Below are 16,322 nucleotides of genomic sequence, written 5' to 3'. Positions count from 1 at the left end.
CTCTCATGGAATAGGGATCAATATTCTTAGGGGTCAACTGAAAATTTCTTTTTCTGTGTATTACATTTTCAGAAATTAAAAACCATGTATCAATATATGACTAGAAAGATGCTGCTGAGAGAGCGTGTGTGTGCTCAGTAAAAAAAGGACAGTGTCTAAAAATAGATTTTTATGGACCAAAAAGTATTTTTGGAAAGGTTTGCTTAAGTTTCTTTGATTTAAAATAGATCGTATCAGTGCAGCACAAATGTAGGTGGGACAATTCAACTGCCTTAGAAACATCTCATTCTCCCTGCCCTCATTCTGGATGTCCAAAATGGGATCTGTCTTTATGGCTTCATTTTGGTTTTTACACTTGGAGTTCACAGTGGACAAAATGTATAATTTATTAAGAGAACTGAGCTCTGTAGCAAAATTCTACTTCTAATTGGAAAGCCTAAAAAATATCACCTTTCCTGGGCTTTGCCTACTGTTAGAAATCCAGGCAGTGGGAGAGCTGAAAAAGATGATGGTAGTGTTCAAAAATGGCAACTGGTTCAGCCCAATTACAGGTTTTCATTTACAGTTAGGTACAGACTGATGAAGGAAATTAAGCAGCAAATAGAGGGAGGAAGTAAAACTTGGATGCTTTCTTTCTGGGAAAGGGAGGAGCTGGTGGAATGTACCAGCAGGTGTCTTGTTACTGTTAGCAATGGGAACCTGGGCTCCAGATGGAGATACTGGCTGCAACAAAGGTATTTTAATGAACATTCAATGTTTTGGTTTATCTGAGATGTTTATCATCCTTCACCACCAGCTAATTAGTGTGAACTAATTAGTTAGAAAATCTTGAGCCTCCTTAAGAATGTTTTCTTCCCTGCTTTACTGTCTTTGGGAGCACTCTCTTTAAAAGTTGGCATTCTTATTAAACTTCCTCCCTTGGAGGAAAATGGCTCCATATTTTTATTTTCTCAGTTCATCTGTCTTTTGGTCCAACATACTGGAGTTTATCTTCCATCTCCAATTCAGCTCCAAATGTTTAGAAAACATTTTTGTTAATTGCACATTTACTGCACAGCATAAAGTCTTTGCACCACAAAACAGTCTGGAGTTCATGATCCTGATGTGTAGTTGCTCCTTGTCCCCTAAACAGCATTAGTTGGATAAATGAAGCTGTGTGGTAAAATAGACTTTATTTAAAAAGGCACAAAACCAAGCTGATAGCAATAAAAGAAAACTCTAAAATATATGACTTAGGTCATTACAGCAAGGAGATGAGTTGAGATGACCAATAAAGATTTCACAAAAGAAACATAAGCTTTGTAGTGTGCTTCTAAAAGGCACTGGGAGTTCTCTGTTCCACCATTATCTTTAATAATTTCCCCTAAAAGGTAGTTTTGCAGAGAAACTTGTAATTCTTACATGTATATGTTGTATTTCAAAAACCTGCTGACCATTCTCAAAATAAGCTTATTTTTGTAGCCTTGTTCTGCCTGCCTTTAAATCAAAGTTATTCAGATCTCAGAGACTTCTGTAGAAAAACAGCAGCCTATATGATATTAGTGACTGACTTCCAATGCCTCACATGACTTTTTAAAATCTGTTTTAGGAGTGAGAGTCTTCTAGGACTTGACATAGTAAATTAATTGTTTTAAGTGATCATATTGATGTCCTTAAATATTTGTGCAGGTTATCCTGAACACGAATTGAGGATCAATTTATTTGTCAAGAATACTGGATAGATTTTGGCTGTTCCTATTCTGTGCATACAGATGGGTTTTTTTGAGGCCACAGTCTGGATGTGTCCTTTTTCACTTCAAGACCAATTGTGAACCTGTGCTCTAAACAGAATTTATCCCACTTAGACCCCCTACACCCAAATTAATTGTCAGTGTGTAGATTATTTTGAACCTGCATCAGGTGTGGTCTTTCACCTGAGGTATCCTTATTATCAAACTGATGTCTGAGTTGGGAAGAGAGAGAGTTCCCCCCTCTCCAGCCTTGCTCTTGCCTTTTATTCCAGTACTGATGGCAGAAGTGGCTGTAGTAAAGAAAGGTCTGAAAATTGCAGAACCTTTGTCAGCAAATTAGCCAATGTATGTATCAAAGCAAAAGGCCCAACAACCAACTTTTAATTTAACAATCTAATTATCAGACTGGTTTTTGAACATGCACAGGGTAGTTACAAGGAAGCAACAGCTTTTCAGGAAGGTGGATCTGAGAAGGAGAGGATTTGTGTGATCTCATGCACAATTTAAAGGAATTTCCACTGAATAGAGAAGTTGGTTAACTCAGCCAGCTAAGTAGATGTGTAAAGATGGGCTTTGTAATGAAAGATGATAGTTTAATAATGGTTGTTTGAAGGAATCTATAGAAGGGGATTGGACGAAATACTGAAATTAGAGAACTGAAAAGTACATTAGAGGAGCAGACTGTGAGCTGTGGGTAACAGTGGACAGTGGAATAACTGCAAGTCAGCAGTGCAGAGGTCATGCATCACTGTTGGCCTACAGAGATGTTACAGTTAAATTTGCAGATATACCCAGCCTTCCTTCCTGCTGCAGCTGATGCCTGGCACATTTTGAGATTATGGCAGATGAGTAAAAAGGCTGGCAAACTGCTGTGCAGAACAGCCCAGCACTAAAGGCACCTTGGAGAAACTAAATTCTCGTGAAAGAATAAAGTACTGTGTATAGAGGGACCAAGGTTTGGAATTAGTATGTGGTAATTCAAACAAGCAAAGTGGTTATAATAAAAAGAAAAATAAAATTGATTTACATGCGAGGCTAAGGGGAGTTATTCCTTTTTATGTTTGGAGAGTACTATTCAAGCCCAAGCAGTACTCACCTGAAGTTTTCTATGCTTGGATTTACAACTATTGTATTGCATTATATTTCTTTAGATGTTTCCATGGATTTCCATAGTGATCATAGCGAATATTTGAGCATTCTCTAAAATCAGAATGGGGCAGAGGTCAGTTAGTTCCAACCTTTTGAATTTTGAAAAATCTTTCCATTTCTGGGTTGTTAAGTTTGAGTTCAGGTAAATAAAAGCTGCTTTTCTAAATAGAACTGTCGTTTTCACAATAGGAATCATCCTCTGTTACTCCATAAATGCCCAGAAACAGTGAATTTCAGTTCTCTCTCAGGTCACTTGTTTCCTGCCCTACCCACAGGAGGTGCAATGCAGCAGTTTAAACATCTGCCTTGTTGGTGACATACATGATCCCCTGGCCATGAGTTTGAGGTGGAAGTAGTTTTGTGGGCAGAAGCTGCATTTTTCACAATCAACATAACTAAATGTGTTGTGTCCTCATGGGGCTTGCTTGACCTTCCTCCCTGCCCTCACCCCGTAATGAAACTAGAAGTGTGTTTGATGAGGATTATTGAAAAGAAGATTTATGGACCTGTGACATCTATTTAAAGATGGGTGATAGTATCTCTGCATTAATTTCACATTAGCACTTGCAGTTTGATTTCTCTCTGCTGTTGCAGGAAGCTGCTGACGTTTGGCAGAGTGGCAGAACACAGGTTTGAGTTGTGTTTCTCTTTCAGACTTGCCTGCAGCCTCTTCTCTGCGTGTGCAGGGAGGGAGGCAGCACTGGGGGTGGCTGAGACATTGACTTTTGCCAGCTGACATGTTCTGTTAAATTGATTCTTTCAATCAGAAGTTTCAGTGGATTTGTGGAATAGTTTTTATTTACTTTTGGACAGGAATGTATCCATTTGTTTGGAGTTTTTTTCAGTTTTCTTAAGGAAATGCTTGAAAGTCCAGCATTGCATCAGGTTATATTAACACAATTTTCCAGCTTCACGCACCCAGTTCTTAAAAACTCAGCTACTTAGGAGCAGGAAACCCCTTTGAAATTGCAGTCTGAAGTGCCTAGTCTGTGGTTCCTTGATCACCTTTAGAGAGAAATATAGTTTTGAAAATTAAATATAAGTCTAGAACACTGAAGTTTGAACACAATTTTTCTAATTGAAAAGAGCTACCAATTTCTTTTATTTAATAAGAAATCAGTTTGGGTTTCTGTTTCAATATAAGCTTTGAGATTGTTAAATAGGTAGTTTCTTCTAAATTTGTTAAACTGTATCTTTTCCATTTGTGCTCAGCAAAAAAATTACTTCAATATCTATTCCAAAAGGCAGAGATGAAAGTGTATATTCTGCAGTTTTAAGCTGTCCATTTGGGGATCAGGTCACTTTTTTCAGCTTGCTTTTAGCTAGAACAATGGCAGAAGTGACTGCTGTCGAAGAACACAAAATAAAATCTGATATATTCCCACAAATTATTTCTGGTTATGTTAATCTCAAGTATTTATTTGCATTTAGAGCAGGGCCAAACTCTGAAACAGATGCCTGGAGATTTTTAAAAAACATTTATATATACTTGGAAATTCTAATAAATTTTGTATGAAAACAGATGTTTGTGGATAAATCAGCTTTTTTGTTGTTTACACATATTCCACCAGAAAAATCTGTTTAATCTGTTCTTAAAACATTGAGCCTGAAAAATTGAGAGGTTGGGATAAAAGGATCTGCTGGGTCTTTGTCTGAAATGCACCTACGTCTGCTCATCTCTTCGGGGGCTGCTTAGCATTTAGGAGAGGGAGAGCTATTCTTTGGTTCAGGTATGAAAATGTACAATACTTTATACCAATTATTTGGCTGATTGCTGGAAGTGCATTGGAGTGAGGGGGCACTGGCTAGTTCTGGCCTTCACTAATGGGAACATTTCAGAATGTGGATGGTAATTAAAGTATAGAATGCGGAAAATTAGGCCAAAATTGAATAGAAATGAATAAGTATGTGTTCTGTTGTGCAGATGTTGGAAATAGATTATTTTGGATACCTCTTTCTATCTACATCTTATTTGGTTACCGTGTAAAATTCAGTCATACACCATGTAGATTGTTTCTCTTCCCATTACCTTCTCTGTTTTTATGTTGTGATGTATCTGTATAGGTAGTAATTTAGCAAAATATCCTGTCTGCCAGGTGTGGGAACTAGCTGATTGTATTGTAATACCAGATCATTACTTAATTCATATGCAACCTAGCCTAGCACATGGAAAGCATTATAAATCTATTTACAGTGGAGCTGGTCTGATGATAACATTGTATTAAATTCCCAGGTGAGGCAATTTAAGCAATTGCTTTGCCATGTGTAGGCCATGGAAATTAACTTCTCATATGCTTTAGTAATAGAGGAACTTCATTGGTATGCTCAGATTAGTGGTATAGCAGAATTCTTACAGTCTGGTTACGTGTACCCTGCTTCACATGTGGAATCATACAGGGGGGTGGTACTGCAGATCACAGATCTTAATTAGTTTAAGCTGAGTTAATTCATTTCAATTCTCATTTAGCTGGGCTTGCCTATGAACACATTCAGTTCTATTGGGAAATGTTAAGGCTTGGGTCAAGTAGACAGATTGTTTAAAGCCAAATTGCCAGACAGAACTGAGCAAGTGTATCTGTTTGAACAGGGCTTTAAGGAAATCACCCAATCAGTATGCAAAAATCTTGTTCATAAACCAAGAGAGATCTGCCTGGAATCAGAAATTCTTCCTTGTCAGAAGGTCTGGCTACTGAGGTACATTTAAAACAGCCCCTGAAACTTTCTGAGTGCTGAAGTTCTTGTAGAAGGTAGCTTAACCCTTTTGTGTCCTTGTGTTTGGGCGCATTCAAAAACATTCACTGAGCAAAACCACTTGTGTGCTTAGACTTTTTGTCTAGGTATATACAAGAAAATATAAAATACAAGGAAAACTATATATGACAGAGCTTTGCAGACAAAAAACTGCACACAGAACCTCTTAAACCGATATTGAGCTGCCCAGAAATGCCTTGGATTACAAACTCTGTAAAGCTTCTGTCTTTTCTAGAAACATACATATAAAGTACCAGTAGACAGTGGTAACTGACAACTAAGACTAAAAATGTTGACAATTTCTTGATTTGCCTGGTTAGCTTATGTATAGAAGTCATTAACTATTTATAAAATGCATTATGAATTGGGTTCCTTCAAACTGTAGCAGAGTGTGTGACATTTCCAGCTCAAACTATCATTCTTGCATTTGGCTAAAGTATATATTTATAAACAGCTGATGGTTATGAACTAAAAAATAAAAAATAAATTTAAAAATACTTTATTATTGAGTTCAGACAAGCTGAACTAATCTTGATAGCCACATTTAAAAGTGTTAACCAATAATACTTTAATAAAAATAAGAATAGTATTTCAAGATATTGATATTTTGGACAAATCCTGAAAGAATAAATGAACACTTTAGTTCAAAGACCTTTCCTTTTATATTATTGATTCATTTGGTAGTGAAACTGTGATCAAAAGTAGTATCAAATTATTTATTGATTATGGCAAAGAGTTATACTTAATTGTAGCCAAAGCATTATTTCTTTTAATAAAATTTCTGGTTTTCAGATCATGACAGATTATTACAATGAAAGAACAATGGTACAAATATATTTATTAAGTTCAGTGGCAATTACAATAAAGGATTATAAAGGACCTCTAAAAGTTGTATTGCTATTAACCTTTATTTCTTTCTTGTGAAGTATATTCTTTTTCCTTTCTCCCAGGCTCTATAAAGGATGAGAATATCATCCAGTTACATCTTTCAAATAAATGATGTGTAATCAAGGACCATTTCAGTCCCTACATATTATTAGGAAGCTTGTTCAGTGGAGAACAAGCTCATGAAACATCATGCTCCTCATCTCAGTCTAATAATGATAAATGCATTCAACACTAACAGGATCAATGGGGTTGAGTCATTTTGTGAAATTGGGAGAAACTGTACAGTTGAACTGCTAGACCTCAAATGAGGTCTTAAGATTGAATCTTAATCAGAAAAGATGATTAGATATTTATTGGTATGTATTTGTAATTGCCTTCCTTGTTTGATGTGTATCCAATAAAAATAGGAAAATAATGTAATTGAGCAATCTATGCCAATTTGTTGGCTTTTTGGTGAGAAAAGAGAAAAACAAAACCTATCTCCATATGATATTCTTGCATACTGTGGAGTGTTTTAGTCCCCCATGGTGATGAAATGAATAATTTAAACAGGCAGCTCTGATACCACAGCCTGTTTAAAGGTTCTCATTTCCTTTAATGCTGTAGACTACTTTAGCTTGGTTAGTATGAAACTGTGACAGCTGAGATCTCCAAAAGATTTGGCACAATTCACCTCTTGCCGTGGGTCCATGGTCCAGGGCTTTGTCCTTCCCACTTCCATCTGTAGCTTTAGGAAATGATCTAGATCTGAACACTGGCAAGTGAATCACAAATGTGTGGACATTGTAATGATCATGTTGGTAATAAAGGGGAGCTACATGACATAAAGAGCTAAAATGTTTAGCTCTGAGGTGACCCATGACTTCACTGCTAGGTCCCTTGCACAAAGGGTGACCCACTTCCAAACCTCTTTGTTAATAGGGTGATGAATTTTCCTGTGCTCAGTATAATTTCTAGTGTTTTTTTTCCTGTACCTCAGTCCCAAGCACAAGTTTTGGCATGATGGCCCAAGCAGGGAAGGTTTGAAGAGGGATTAATTTTTTCTGACTTCCTACTGGTAGTCATATCATGGCAGGGTGTGAGGGAAGTCCCCATGTGTAAAGGAAAGCCCTGCAGCTTTGGTTTTGTTACTCTTGGGTTTCTTCCTCTGAAGAGGTGTAAAAATTACCATAACTACTCTCAAAAAGAAAAAATAAATAGCAAATACGTTAAAAATTCAATCCCTCCTTTAATGGTAAGTGTGGGAGTATTAACTGAGTAATAGCTTAATATTTGGCTAACAGAGAATTTGCAAGCTGGGCTGATATTCTCATTATGGACTTCCCCATTGCTCTGCTGAATCCTGTGCTGCCTTCAAAGTCATCACACATTTACTTTCCATTGCTTGGCACTTGATCTAGTTTAGAATCAACATAATTATCAGTTCAAGAGAAAATCTGGTGCTCATAATCTGTGAATTTTCTTAATATCCTGTCCGCCATAACCATCCCATGGATGACTGTCTCAGTTTTGTGGTGTTTCCATGAACTCTGAAAACCAATGTTTCCTTGTGCTGTTATTTTCCCTCCTTTCTTTTGCCTTTTCATTTCTGATCCTTTCCCAGCAGCCTTAGCAGCACAGAAAATGCTTATTAATTTTCTACATCTTTAAATTGAATCAGACATGTCACGTGTGTTCTTCAGGTTTGATTTTGGATTTTTTTTTTAATGTGGGAAAAGCTCATTCTTACTTTCCTGTCTAGTGGCATTGCTGCCATCACTGTTATGTTGTGTTCTGTGACCTGCTGGCAAGTGTTCTTCAGAAAAATGCACTTGGTTCCTGCACTGGCACTTTTTCTATGCTGCTGCTATTAGTGTGTATTGCCTCACATGTTCTGTATCTCAGGCTTCACAGAAGCTGCTTTCATTGCTGCAATGCTAAGGGTGTGACTGTCGTAGAAATACTATACTTTTGCCATGCAGATTTGTTAAGATACAGCAGTTGAAGAACTTTGTAATAACTTTCACTTGCAGATTTATTATTTTTTTAATCAAATAGGTATCCATTAGGGGGCTCTCGAGGTTTAAGATGATCAGCCTTGATACCAATGGCTTCGGAGCTTTACTTCCTAACCCTTTTTTCTTTTTGTTTTACAGAAAAGGTCACGAATCGCCTACAGTGATGAGGTGCGGAATGAGCTCCTAGGGGATGACGGGAATTCCTCAGAGAACCAGGTAGGATGCTAATCAAGAAGCCCTAGTGGGTGGCTGGAGGGTGAAGGAGGTCACTGGCACACTGGGCTTCTCAAGCTGCTCCTTAACAGCATTAGCAACAACTCATGTGGAAGTGATACTGTTTAATGCAAAGCTGGGGTCTTAATCAACTTCAAAATGTTTCTTGGAGATCTTACATTTAACCCTTTAACTTGTGATCACTGTCTGCTATCTCAAAAAAAATCTTTTCTTCTCTTTTCTTTATTATTTAGTACTTAAGAAATAACTTGAAACACGCTGTTTGCCGACAAAGCCAAGGTCTTCACCTCAAACACATGTAAAAGGAATAAAAAAGTACATAATGCAGCTTTGATAATAATGCAGTATAATTAAATCAACACTGGCAGGCAAAACAAATGAAAGTGCTCTCTCAGAATTAGGCAGTATCCCACTCAGTTTCCTTGTGTGATTTCTTCTTTAACCAGATTTTCTCTCCTTGTACCAAAACCACAAGTTGTACTAATAAGAGCGTGCTTTCATAATGCATGTTGTACTAGGATGCAGAGTGCTATCCACCTCTTTTAATGAATGAAAGCTTGATAATCCTGAGGCTTTTTTAAAATCTTGTACCCGTATTGTTGTTCTGTGTACTACAGTGAGGATCCTGCTAGACTACCGAAAACTGTAAAGGCAATGCTTTATTCAGGACACTTTGACCCACCTGTTAATATTTCTTTTGGGATGAAACTTGTTTGACACTCTATCTGAAAGGAGAATATTTAGTTTCTTTCTGAAATTTATATTAGCAAAGTCTTGTATTTTTTGAGTTAGAAGTTAGCTGAAAGTTTTCCTACAGGTCGTATTTTCTCTTCTGACCAGATAGAATCCCAATTATTTTGCTAATGAAAGAAAAAATCATGTAAATGTTTATTTGATAAATGTGTTATTAAATAAGGAAATGGATCAGAACAATGTTCTGAAATTTTTTTGTATCTTCTATGCTCAGTATAGGCTCGGCTCCACTAAGGACAGAAAATAAAAAGACTTGGAGACTTACCTGGTACATGCAATTTCAAAACACAGACCTCATAACCCCAATCCTATACAGCATTTTAAACATGCTTTTTAAACTTTAAACTCTGTAATAGTCTTTAATTCATACATGATTGAAATTAGACATAGGATACATAAGACTGAACTATAGCATCTCTGATATCTATATGAAGACTTAAATTTAAAGGGCATTATTCTTCATATTTATATATGATAGCAAGGGGAGATTCCAAAATTTGAGTAAAATAATGTGGGGGGGGTTTATATCTAATTAATGAATTTGTGGAGGTGATTATTTCTGGGAGAAGAGTTTCACAGTCTGTATGTCATGATTGTAAATGCAGTCCTGTGAAAGTGTTAAGGTTCTCATTTTATTTCTGTTAAGGTGCTACTACTTTTACATTTCAAGAAAAAAAATGTGTGAATTCAGACATAAAACAGCAATTGTGATAAGAAGCTTTACTTTTAACAGAATATCTTATGTGTAGGGATAAGATAAAATATTTTATTTTCACTTTTTAAAGAATGTTTAAATAACTGGTTCATGTGAGCACTTTTTGTCACTGATGATCTTTTTTCCAAACTTGGTGAAAAAGACTTGTTCTCATCTCAAGGAACTAAATGATACCTTCAACCTTCAATTTGTCAACTTAGGGCTTTTTCTTCCAAATGACCGCTATTTAAATGGAATAAAATTTTGGCTGCTGAAGGACTCTTGTATAGTTTTTTAGGTAATCAAAATCCTTTTCTATTGCCCAACTTGAAAGTATTACCTCTGTATCTTTTAAAGTTCTTCATTCCTTTCTTGAAAAATACTATGAAATAGCACCATAAAGGACTCACCTAATTTCTTTTAAATATGTGAATGCTAGTATTTTTAAAATACATTATTTATTGTGTTGTTTCAATAATAAATATCACATTCTCTTTTACTTATTAAATATCTTTATCTATACCTGTACTTGTATACATGTAGCTACGGGTGCAAGCAGTTAGTGCAAAAACTTTAAATGGTATTGAGCTTATTAGAATGTACAACTTTCAAAATCAAGTGTAAGGTTTAGGTACTTACCAGACACTGAACATAAGATATTGTTGTGTTTAACTCAGCTGTGTTTAACCCCAGGCCTAATATGCTTTCGCCCCTATACATTATTATATCAATGGAGAACTTGGAGTAAATGATGAAGGATGCTCAGGTTCAACTTAAAGCCATATGAAATACTTGAAGATGTTTCAAATGCTTACTTTTGTTTTGTCTGATGGAAGTAAATATAGGTACATGGACTGATCCTGACCCTAATATTGTAGGACACAGTTTGGATTAGGTTAAACTAATTTAACTGAAAAATGGTGGGTTTGTTTTCCCCAGTTCAGTGAGCAACTGTGAAAGGGGAGAGAAAGGATTCCTTTTCTGACAGAGGAGGTATTGACAAAAGTTGCCAGCTCAGAAGTGCTCCTGTCCAAAACCACCAATAAAATCTGCCAATAGAAATATGGAATATCTGGATTGTCAGGGTTGTTACCCGGAGGCAAACAAGAGATATGAGGTGCTGGTCTTTGTCATTGTGATAAACATTTGCATGTATTTTTGGTGGAGAGAGGAGACAAAAGGAACCTAATGCTTGCTGGCTGGTATGACCCTATTAAAAAGCTAGAAATAAAACAGGTCGCTGTTGGAAAAATAAACGATCTGGGTCCTTTCCTCAGCTTCTCCTTTTTTAGTTGAGTTTCAAAGGTACAATTACAGCAAACCAAAGCCAAGTTATAAGCTGTAATGAACAGAATGGTAGGTATGAGTTTCCAGTTGTTCTCTCAGGAAGAAAGATTGAAGTGCAAAGAAGAGATTGAAGAATAGGTAATGGTGATTTGTCTTTTGTTTTCTTCATTTTCCCAATATGTCTCCCAGAAGTAGCAGCCATTGTGTCTAGATGACACTTAGAATAACTAGGAATACAATTCCCTTATAATGGTTATACCAAGATGTAACTGATTTTAACAGATAGATCATATAGAAATTTCCCGTAAGAAGTTGTAAGAATTATATAATTCTGCTCCTGATAGCTTCTTTTTAAATAAATACAACATTTTTTCATGAGACTAGTAGTGATATAGTGCTCTTAAAGCACCTAGAGTTCAGTAAAGTCACTGCTTAACATATTTTAATTTCTTCTTAATTTGAATCATGGGAATGTATTCAGATAAGACACTCAGAGGTTAAAAATCAAGAAATGTAATTTCTTGCATCCAAAGAACCCCCCACCTCACAAATCCCTAAAATCTACTGTGTGCATTGGGTTATTATTTATTTTCCAAGAGTGGTCTTAAACAGGCTCTGTTGCTTTCAAGTCTTCTTTGTCATCCTGGCCACCAACCTTTAGCAAATCTCTTGAAAGTTTTGAGTTTTTCAGTGCAGTGAGACACTACCTGAAGTTGTATCTTCCCTTTAATAATAACAGAACTGTTTTATATAGCAATTTGTATATTTTTGAGGAAGTATATGTTGGGTTAAATCAGAAATCTCTCTCAGCCGAAATTATGTGAAGTTCAGTATTATCAGCTTTCATGAGGTGTAACATTGTTCCTTTTACTTTTGCAGCTGTTTTCATTAATAAGTTTAAATAAATTCACTTCGAGTTAAACTGCATATTCATATACCCACACATTCTATATGTGATTCGTAGTGAACAAATATTTGGTGTCTACTTAATTTCTGACTACAAAGTTGTGATAATATTAGATTTGGGCTTGCTGTGCATAAAGTGTGTCAAACTTCAGCTACAGACCAGGGGGTGAAGTTGGTCAATTTAATTCGCCAAGATCTGAAGAAGGTCGGTATCATTTCATATAGCCCTGGCAGAGCAGATCATTACCAGACACAAATCTGTTCGTTACATGCCGAGGGTTTATAGCAAAATAAATAGACTGTCATCATAAGTTCAGAAAATTGTGTGTTCGACCCACGATAATGTGTAAAGGGCGTTTAATAGAGTTCAGCATTTATTCGTTATCTATATGCGGACAGAGACGGCGGTGGCGTTATCAGCTTTTTAAAAAAAATTCGGCAGTTTTCCGTGTCACATGACGAGCCTCGCGGCCACACGCGTGCGTGCACACACACACACACACACTCACACACGTCCCATCTCGCTCTCTGTGGTGCAGTTTTGATTTTAGTCACAGCAGAAGGCTTAGCCACAAGAGATTCCGCTGGTTCAAACCAGCGTAAACCAGACTTTTTTTTTTTTTTTTGTAGCCCACAAAGGAACAGATTACCTCTTGTATCGAATTCTGTATTGCAAAAAAAACCAACCAAAAAATCTTTGTTTCAAAAATATGCTGATTGTCATAACCTAAAATGGTGGCTGCGCATGGCTTAATGCTGTTTACAGTTCAGGAGTGGGCATAATAAAATAATGTTTCAAAATAGGAATGTAAAGGTAACACATTTCATCAAGAGCATTGTTAAATGGGGGAAAATACATCTTTTGTTAATTTGAATGAATATCTTTCAGCCAATGTTAAAAAAACCCCAACCCTCTCCCATTACTTAGCTTAGCTGCAAATCCCATGCAGAGCTTAAATTCAGCCATGCAGCACAAACAAGATAGAACATTTTTGTTTGGGACCTATTGAAAAAACAAATGTGCAGCATTTTAAAACTCTCATTGATTATAGCAGGGTGGCATGCCCGGACGGGCTCTATTGCGGGAGAGTCGTTTTAAACTTTGGCCCTTTAAGTATCATAGTCAACTGAAGAATGGTGGCCTCAGAAAGAAAAGATAGCTATGTGATCAACTCCCAGATCGTCTCTTTCTAAAGAGCCCTAATGTTTGCCTTTTTGGGGAAAAGCGGGGGGGAAGAGCTGGAGAAAGAGACCTGTTTATGATAGGCCAAGCACTTGAATTTAGGCGCTGGTTTGGCTGGCAGTGCAGTTTTCTTTATACCACATTTAGCAAAGTTCCTTTAGCTTGGTACAGAAGAGCTGGCCCAGTTCAAGTTGGAGTGGTTTAGGAGCCCTGCTAATTACGTCTCGTTAGAGCCTCTTGTCCCTTTTGGTAACTGGGTGAGGCAAACCTTCAGTTTGAGCCACATGAAACAATAGAGAATAATGGAGGTTCTTTTGTTTCCTTCATGCCGGTGAGATTTTATTAGTAGTGAACATTCTCAGTTTACACATGTTTTGACAATTAGTGTTATGAAACTGTAGGTGAAGTATCAGTATAAACTGGGATAACTATGTAGTTGTTGTAATTTTGAACTGGAATCGTTCAAAGAACTGTAATTTTTTATAAAGGGCCATTCTTGTGTAGATATTTGTTGAGAGTAATTATACATTTTGTTCCAGTACAAATAATTTATCTGTCTCTCAAAGGGATGAGTATATTACAACATAGCTTGATAATCAGGCTGTGGTTTTATTTAGTTTTGTAGTAAAGCTGCCAGAACAATATTATTAGTGTTAGATTGTGTTGATTTACAAGCATAAATAAATAAATAAATATAAATTTATATACTATTTAAGCATACACACACACTCTATGTGTGTGTATATATACACACTGTATAATGGTCTGGATCAAGAACCTGGAATGGGTCTTTTCTGGGGGAAATATGTTTCATGTTGTTCCCTATTCCTTTGTCTATTTTTAAATATGCTATTCAATAAATCATAGTTCTGAGCCATTTAACTAAGCTGCTTCTTTTTTTTTTACCTGTCAAAAACCCTTTGTATGAAGTTCAATAATAAAATTAAATAATATAGTTACAGTAGAACTCAGGTATATAAAAATTGAAATACTGGAATGCATGCTATAAAGATGCAGTCATCTATTAATAAGTTAGTTCTGCTAGTAAAATAAGAAATCAGTTGTCACAACTAAAATATACAGAAAACATTCTGAAAACTTGTGTATACAAAACCACTTCAGCTGTACAATCTTCGAAGAGAGGAATAGTAAACTTGTTTTTTTCTTTATAATATAGACTTCTATGAAGTCATTCCCCTTTATTTCATGATGGTGTCTTAGATGTGGTTTAAAAGAGAATTTCACACTATTCTCTTTGTTTAATGTGACAGTGTGAGAAAGTGATCTTTATTCGTTCAAAAAACTCTGCATGTAGTCTATGTTTAGGTTCTTTTAATGTGTTTGTCTGTGATTTTTAAATGCTAAACATGTAAACAGATAAATTGTCAATGTTAATTCTGTATCCTGTCACACAACTGATCTTTCTTTCCTGCCATTTCTTTCCTTTTTATCTTTTTTGTGCGTTCATGTTGCAGTTGATAAAATTACGTGAAGAGGTGAGTACTTTCTTGCTTTTTGTTGTCTAGCTTTCCCTTTAAAGCTGAGTTTCTAAATCTGAAGTAGATCTTTTTGTTCATTGTTGCAGGGAAATCTACACAAAGCAAAAATATTGATTACATTGCTTTAAAATATTCACTGTTGTGCCTCTTTTTCCCTAATAATTGTATACTTACATAGGAATCTCTAGATCAAACCTTAGAAATTAACATTCTTTGATAGTGGAATTTTTTTAAAAGGCACTAGAAAAAGAAGGGTGGAAAAAAACCTCTATTATTTGATCTCTCCAAGAATACCATGATCAAATCAGGTACAGTAATAATCATGTTTGCATCACAAAATCTTTGATAGGGAAAGTACATTTATACAGTGGTATTGAAAGTGAAAGCATTGCTTTGGTATAAACCTTTGCTGAAACATTTTAAAAATTACACGGTATTTCACAGTGTTTTGAGTGTGGTGTGAGGTATTTAAATAGCTTATGTATTATACTGGATATTGTACACCCACTGAAAATACAGTAGAGGTGGAGAGACCTACATACATATCAATATTTATTATTTATTTGTGAGTGCTGTAGATCTGTAGGTGTAACACTAGAGATCAGTATTCCAGAACACCTTTCTTCCAGTTATAAAATGACTCATAAATATTTAGAAAGAAGTCTGTTTTAATGGTCAGTTCCTCAAATGTTGCAGTATATTTTCTGAAATGAATCTCAGAAAAACTGTTGTAGCAAAGCAGGTATTTGAACTGCTATTTTTTTATTATTTCCTAGCAGCCACTGAAAAGAAGGGCTGAGTAAAGTCAAGTTTACTTACACGTCAGATTTCTGAAGGATTTCACACGGAGAGCTTGGACCAGTGAAGTATTTGGATAAATATATTTAGAAGCACAAGTATTTTAACATCACCCATTTGTCTGGTGTCTTCTTTGTGGAACATGTGCCCCGTAATGTATCAGTAATATACACTGAACTCTGCAGGAAAGGAATTGTTAGTTTTAGAAATGGTGATGACAAAGAATTTTAAAGTAACCAGATTAAGGACAATTACAGCAAATTCTTAAAAACAGGTAGATATTTGTGATACAAAGATTCTTTATTTTCTCCCTCTTCTCAGAGAGCTGATATTAATATGTAAAAGCTACAGAGTAAAGGAGTTAACAAAAAAAAATTAAATAAAATAAACATGTAACCACATGAAAGCCTTCCCACCACTGCTGAGATCCCCTCCCCAATAGTCCCAGTATTT

General features: G+C 35.9%; 1 protein-coding gene across 4 annotated transcripts in view; it reads left to right on the top strand.

Moving 5' to 3' along the window:
- VTI1A (vesicle transport through interaction with t-SNAREs 1A) overlaps positions 1 to 16,322 on the top strand; it is a 256,556-nt gene that overhangs the window by 41,020 nt on the left and 199,214 nt on the right. For 2 of the 4 annotated variants that reach the window (XM_033065468.2, XM_033065470.2), the window contains exons 4-5: positions 8,654 to 8,731; positions 15,048 to 15,068. In XM_033065468.2, the coding sequence (XP_032921359.1) occupies positions 8,654 to 8,731; positions 15,048 to 15,068 (99 nt within the window). The remainder of the gene's footprint in view (positions 1 to 8,653; positions 8,732 to 15,047; positions 15,069 to 16,322) is intronic. The other 2 variants (XM_033065469.2, XM_033065471.2) reach the window with 1 other exon arrangement.

This window comes from Catharus ustulatus, chromosome 8 (assembly GCF_009819885.2).
Source record: "Catharus ustulatus isolate bCatUst1 chromosome 8, bCatUst1.pri.v2, whole genome shotgun sequence".
NCBI classification, from domain to species: domain Eukaryota; kingdom Metazoa; phylum Chordata; class Aves; order Passeriformes; family Turdidae; genus Catharus; species Catharus ustulatus.
This window is presented reverse-complemented; position numbering and strand designations above follow the sequence as displayed.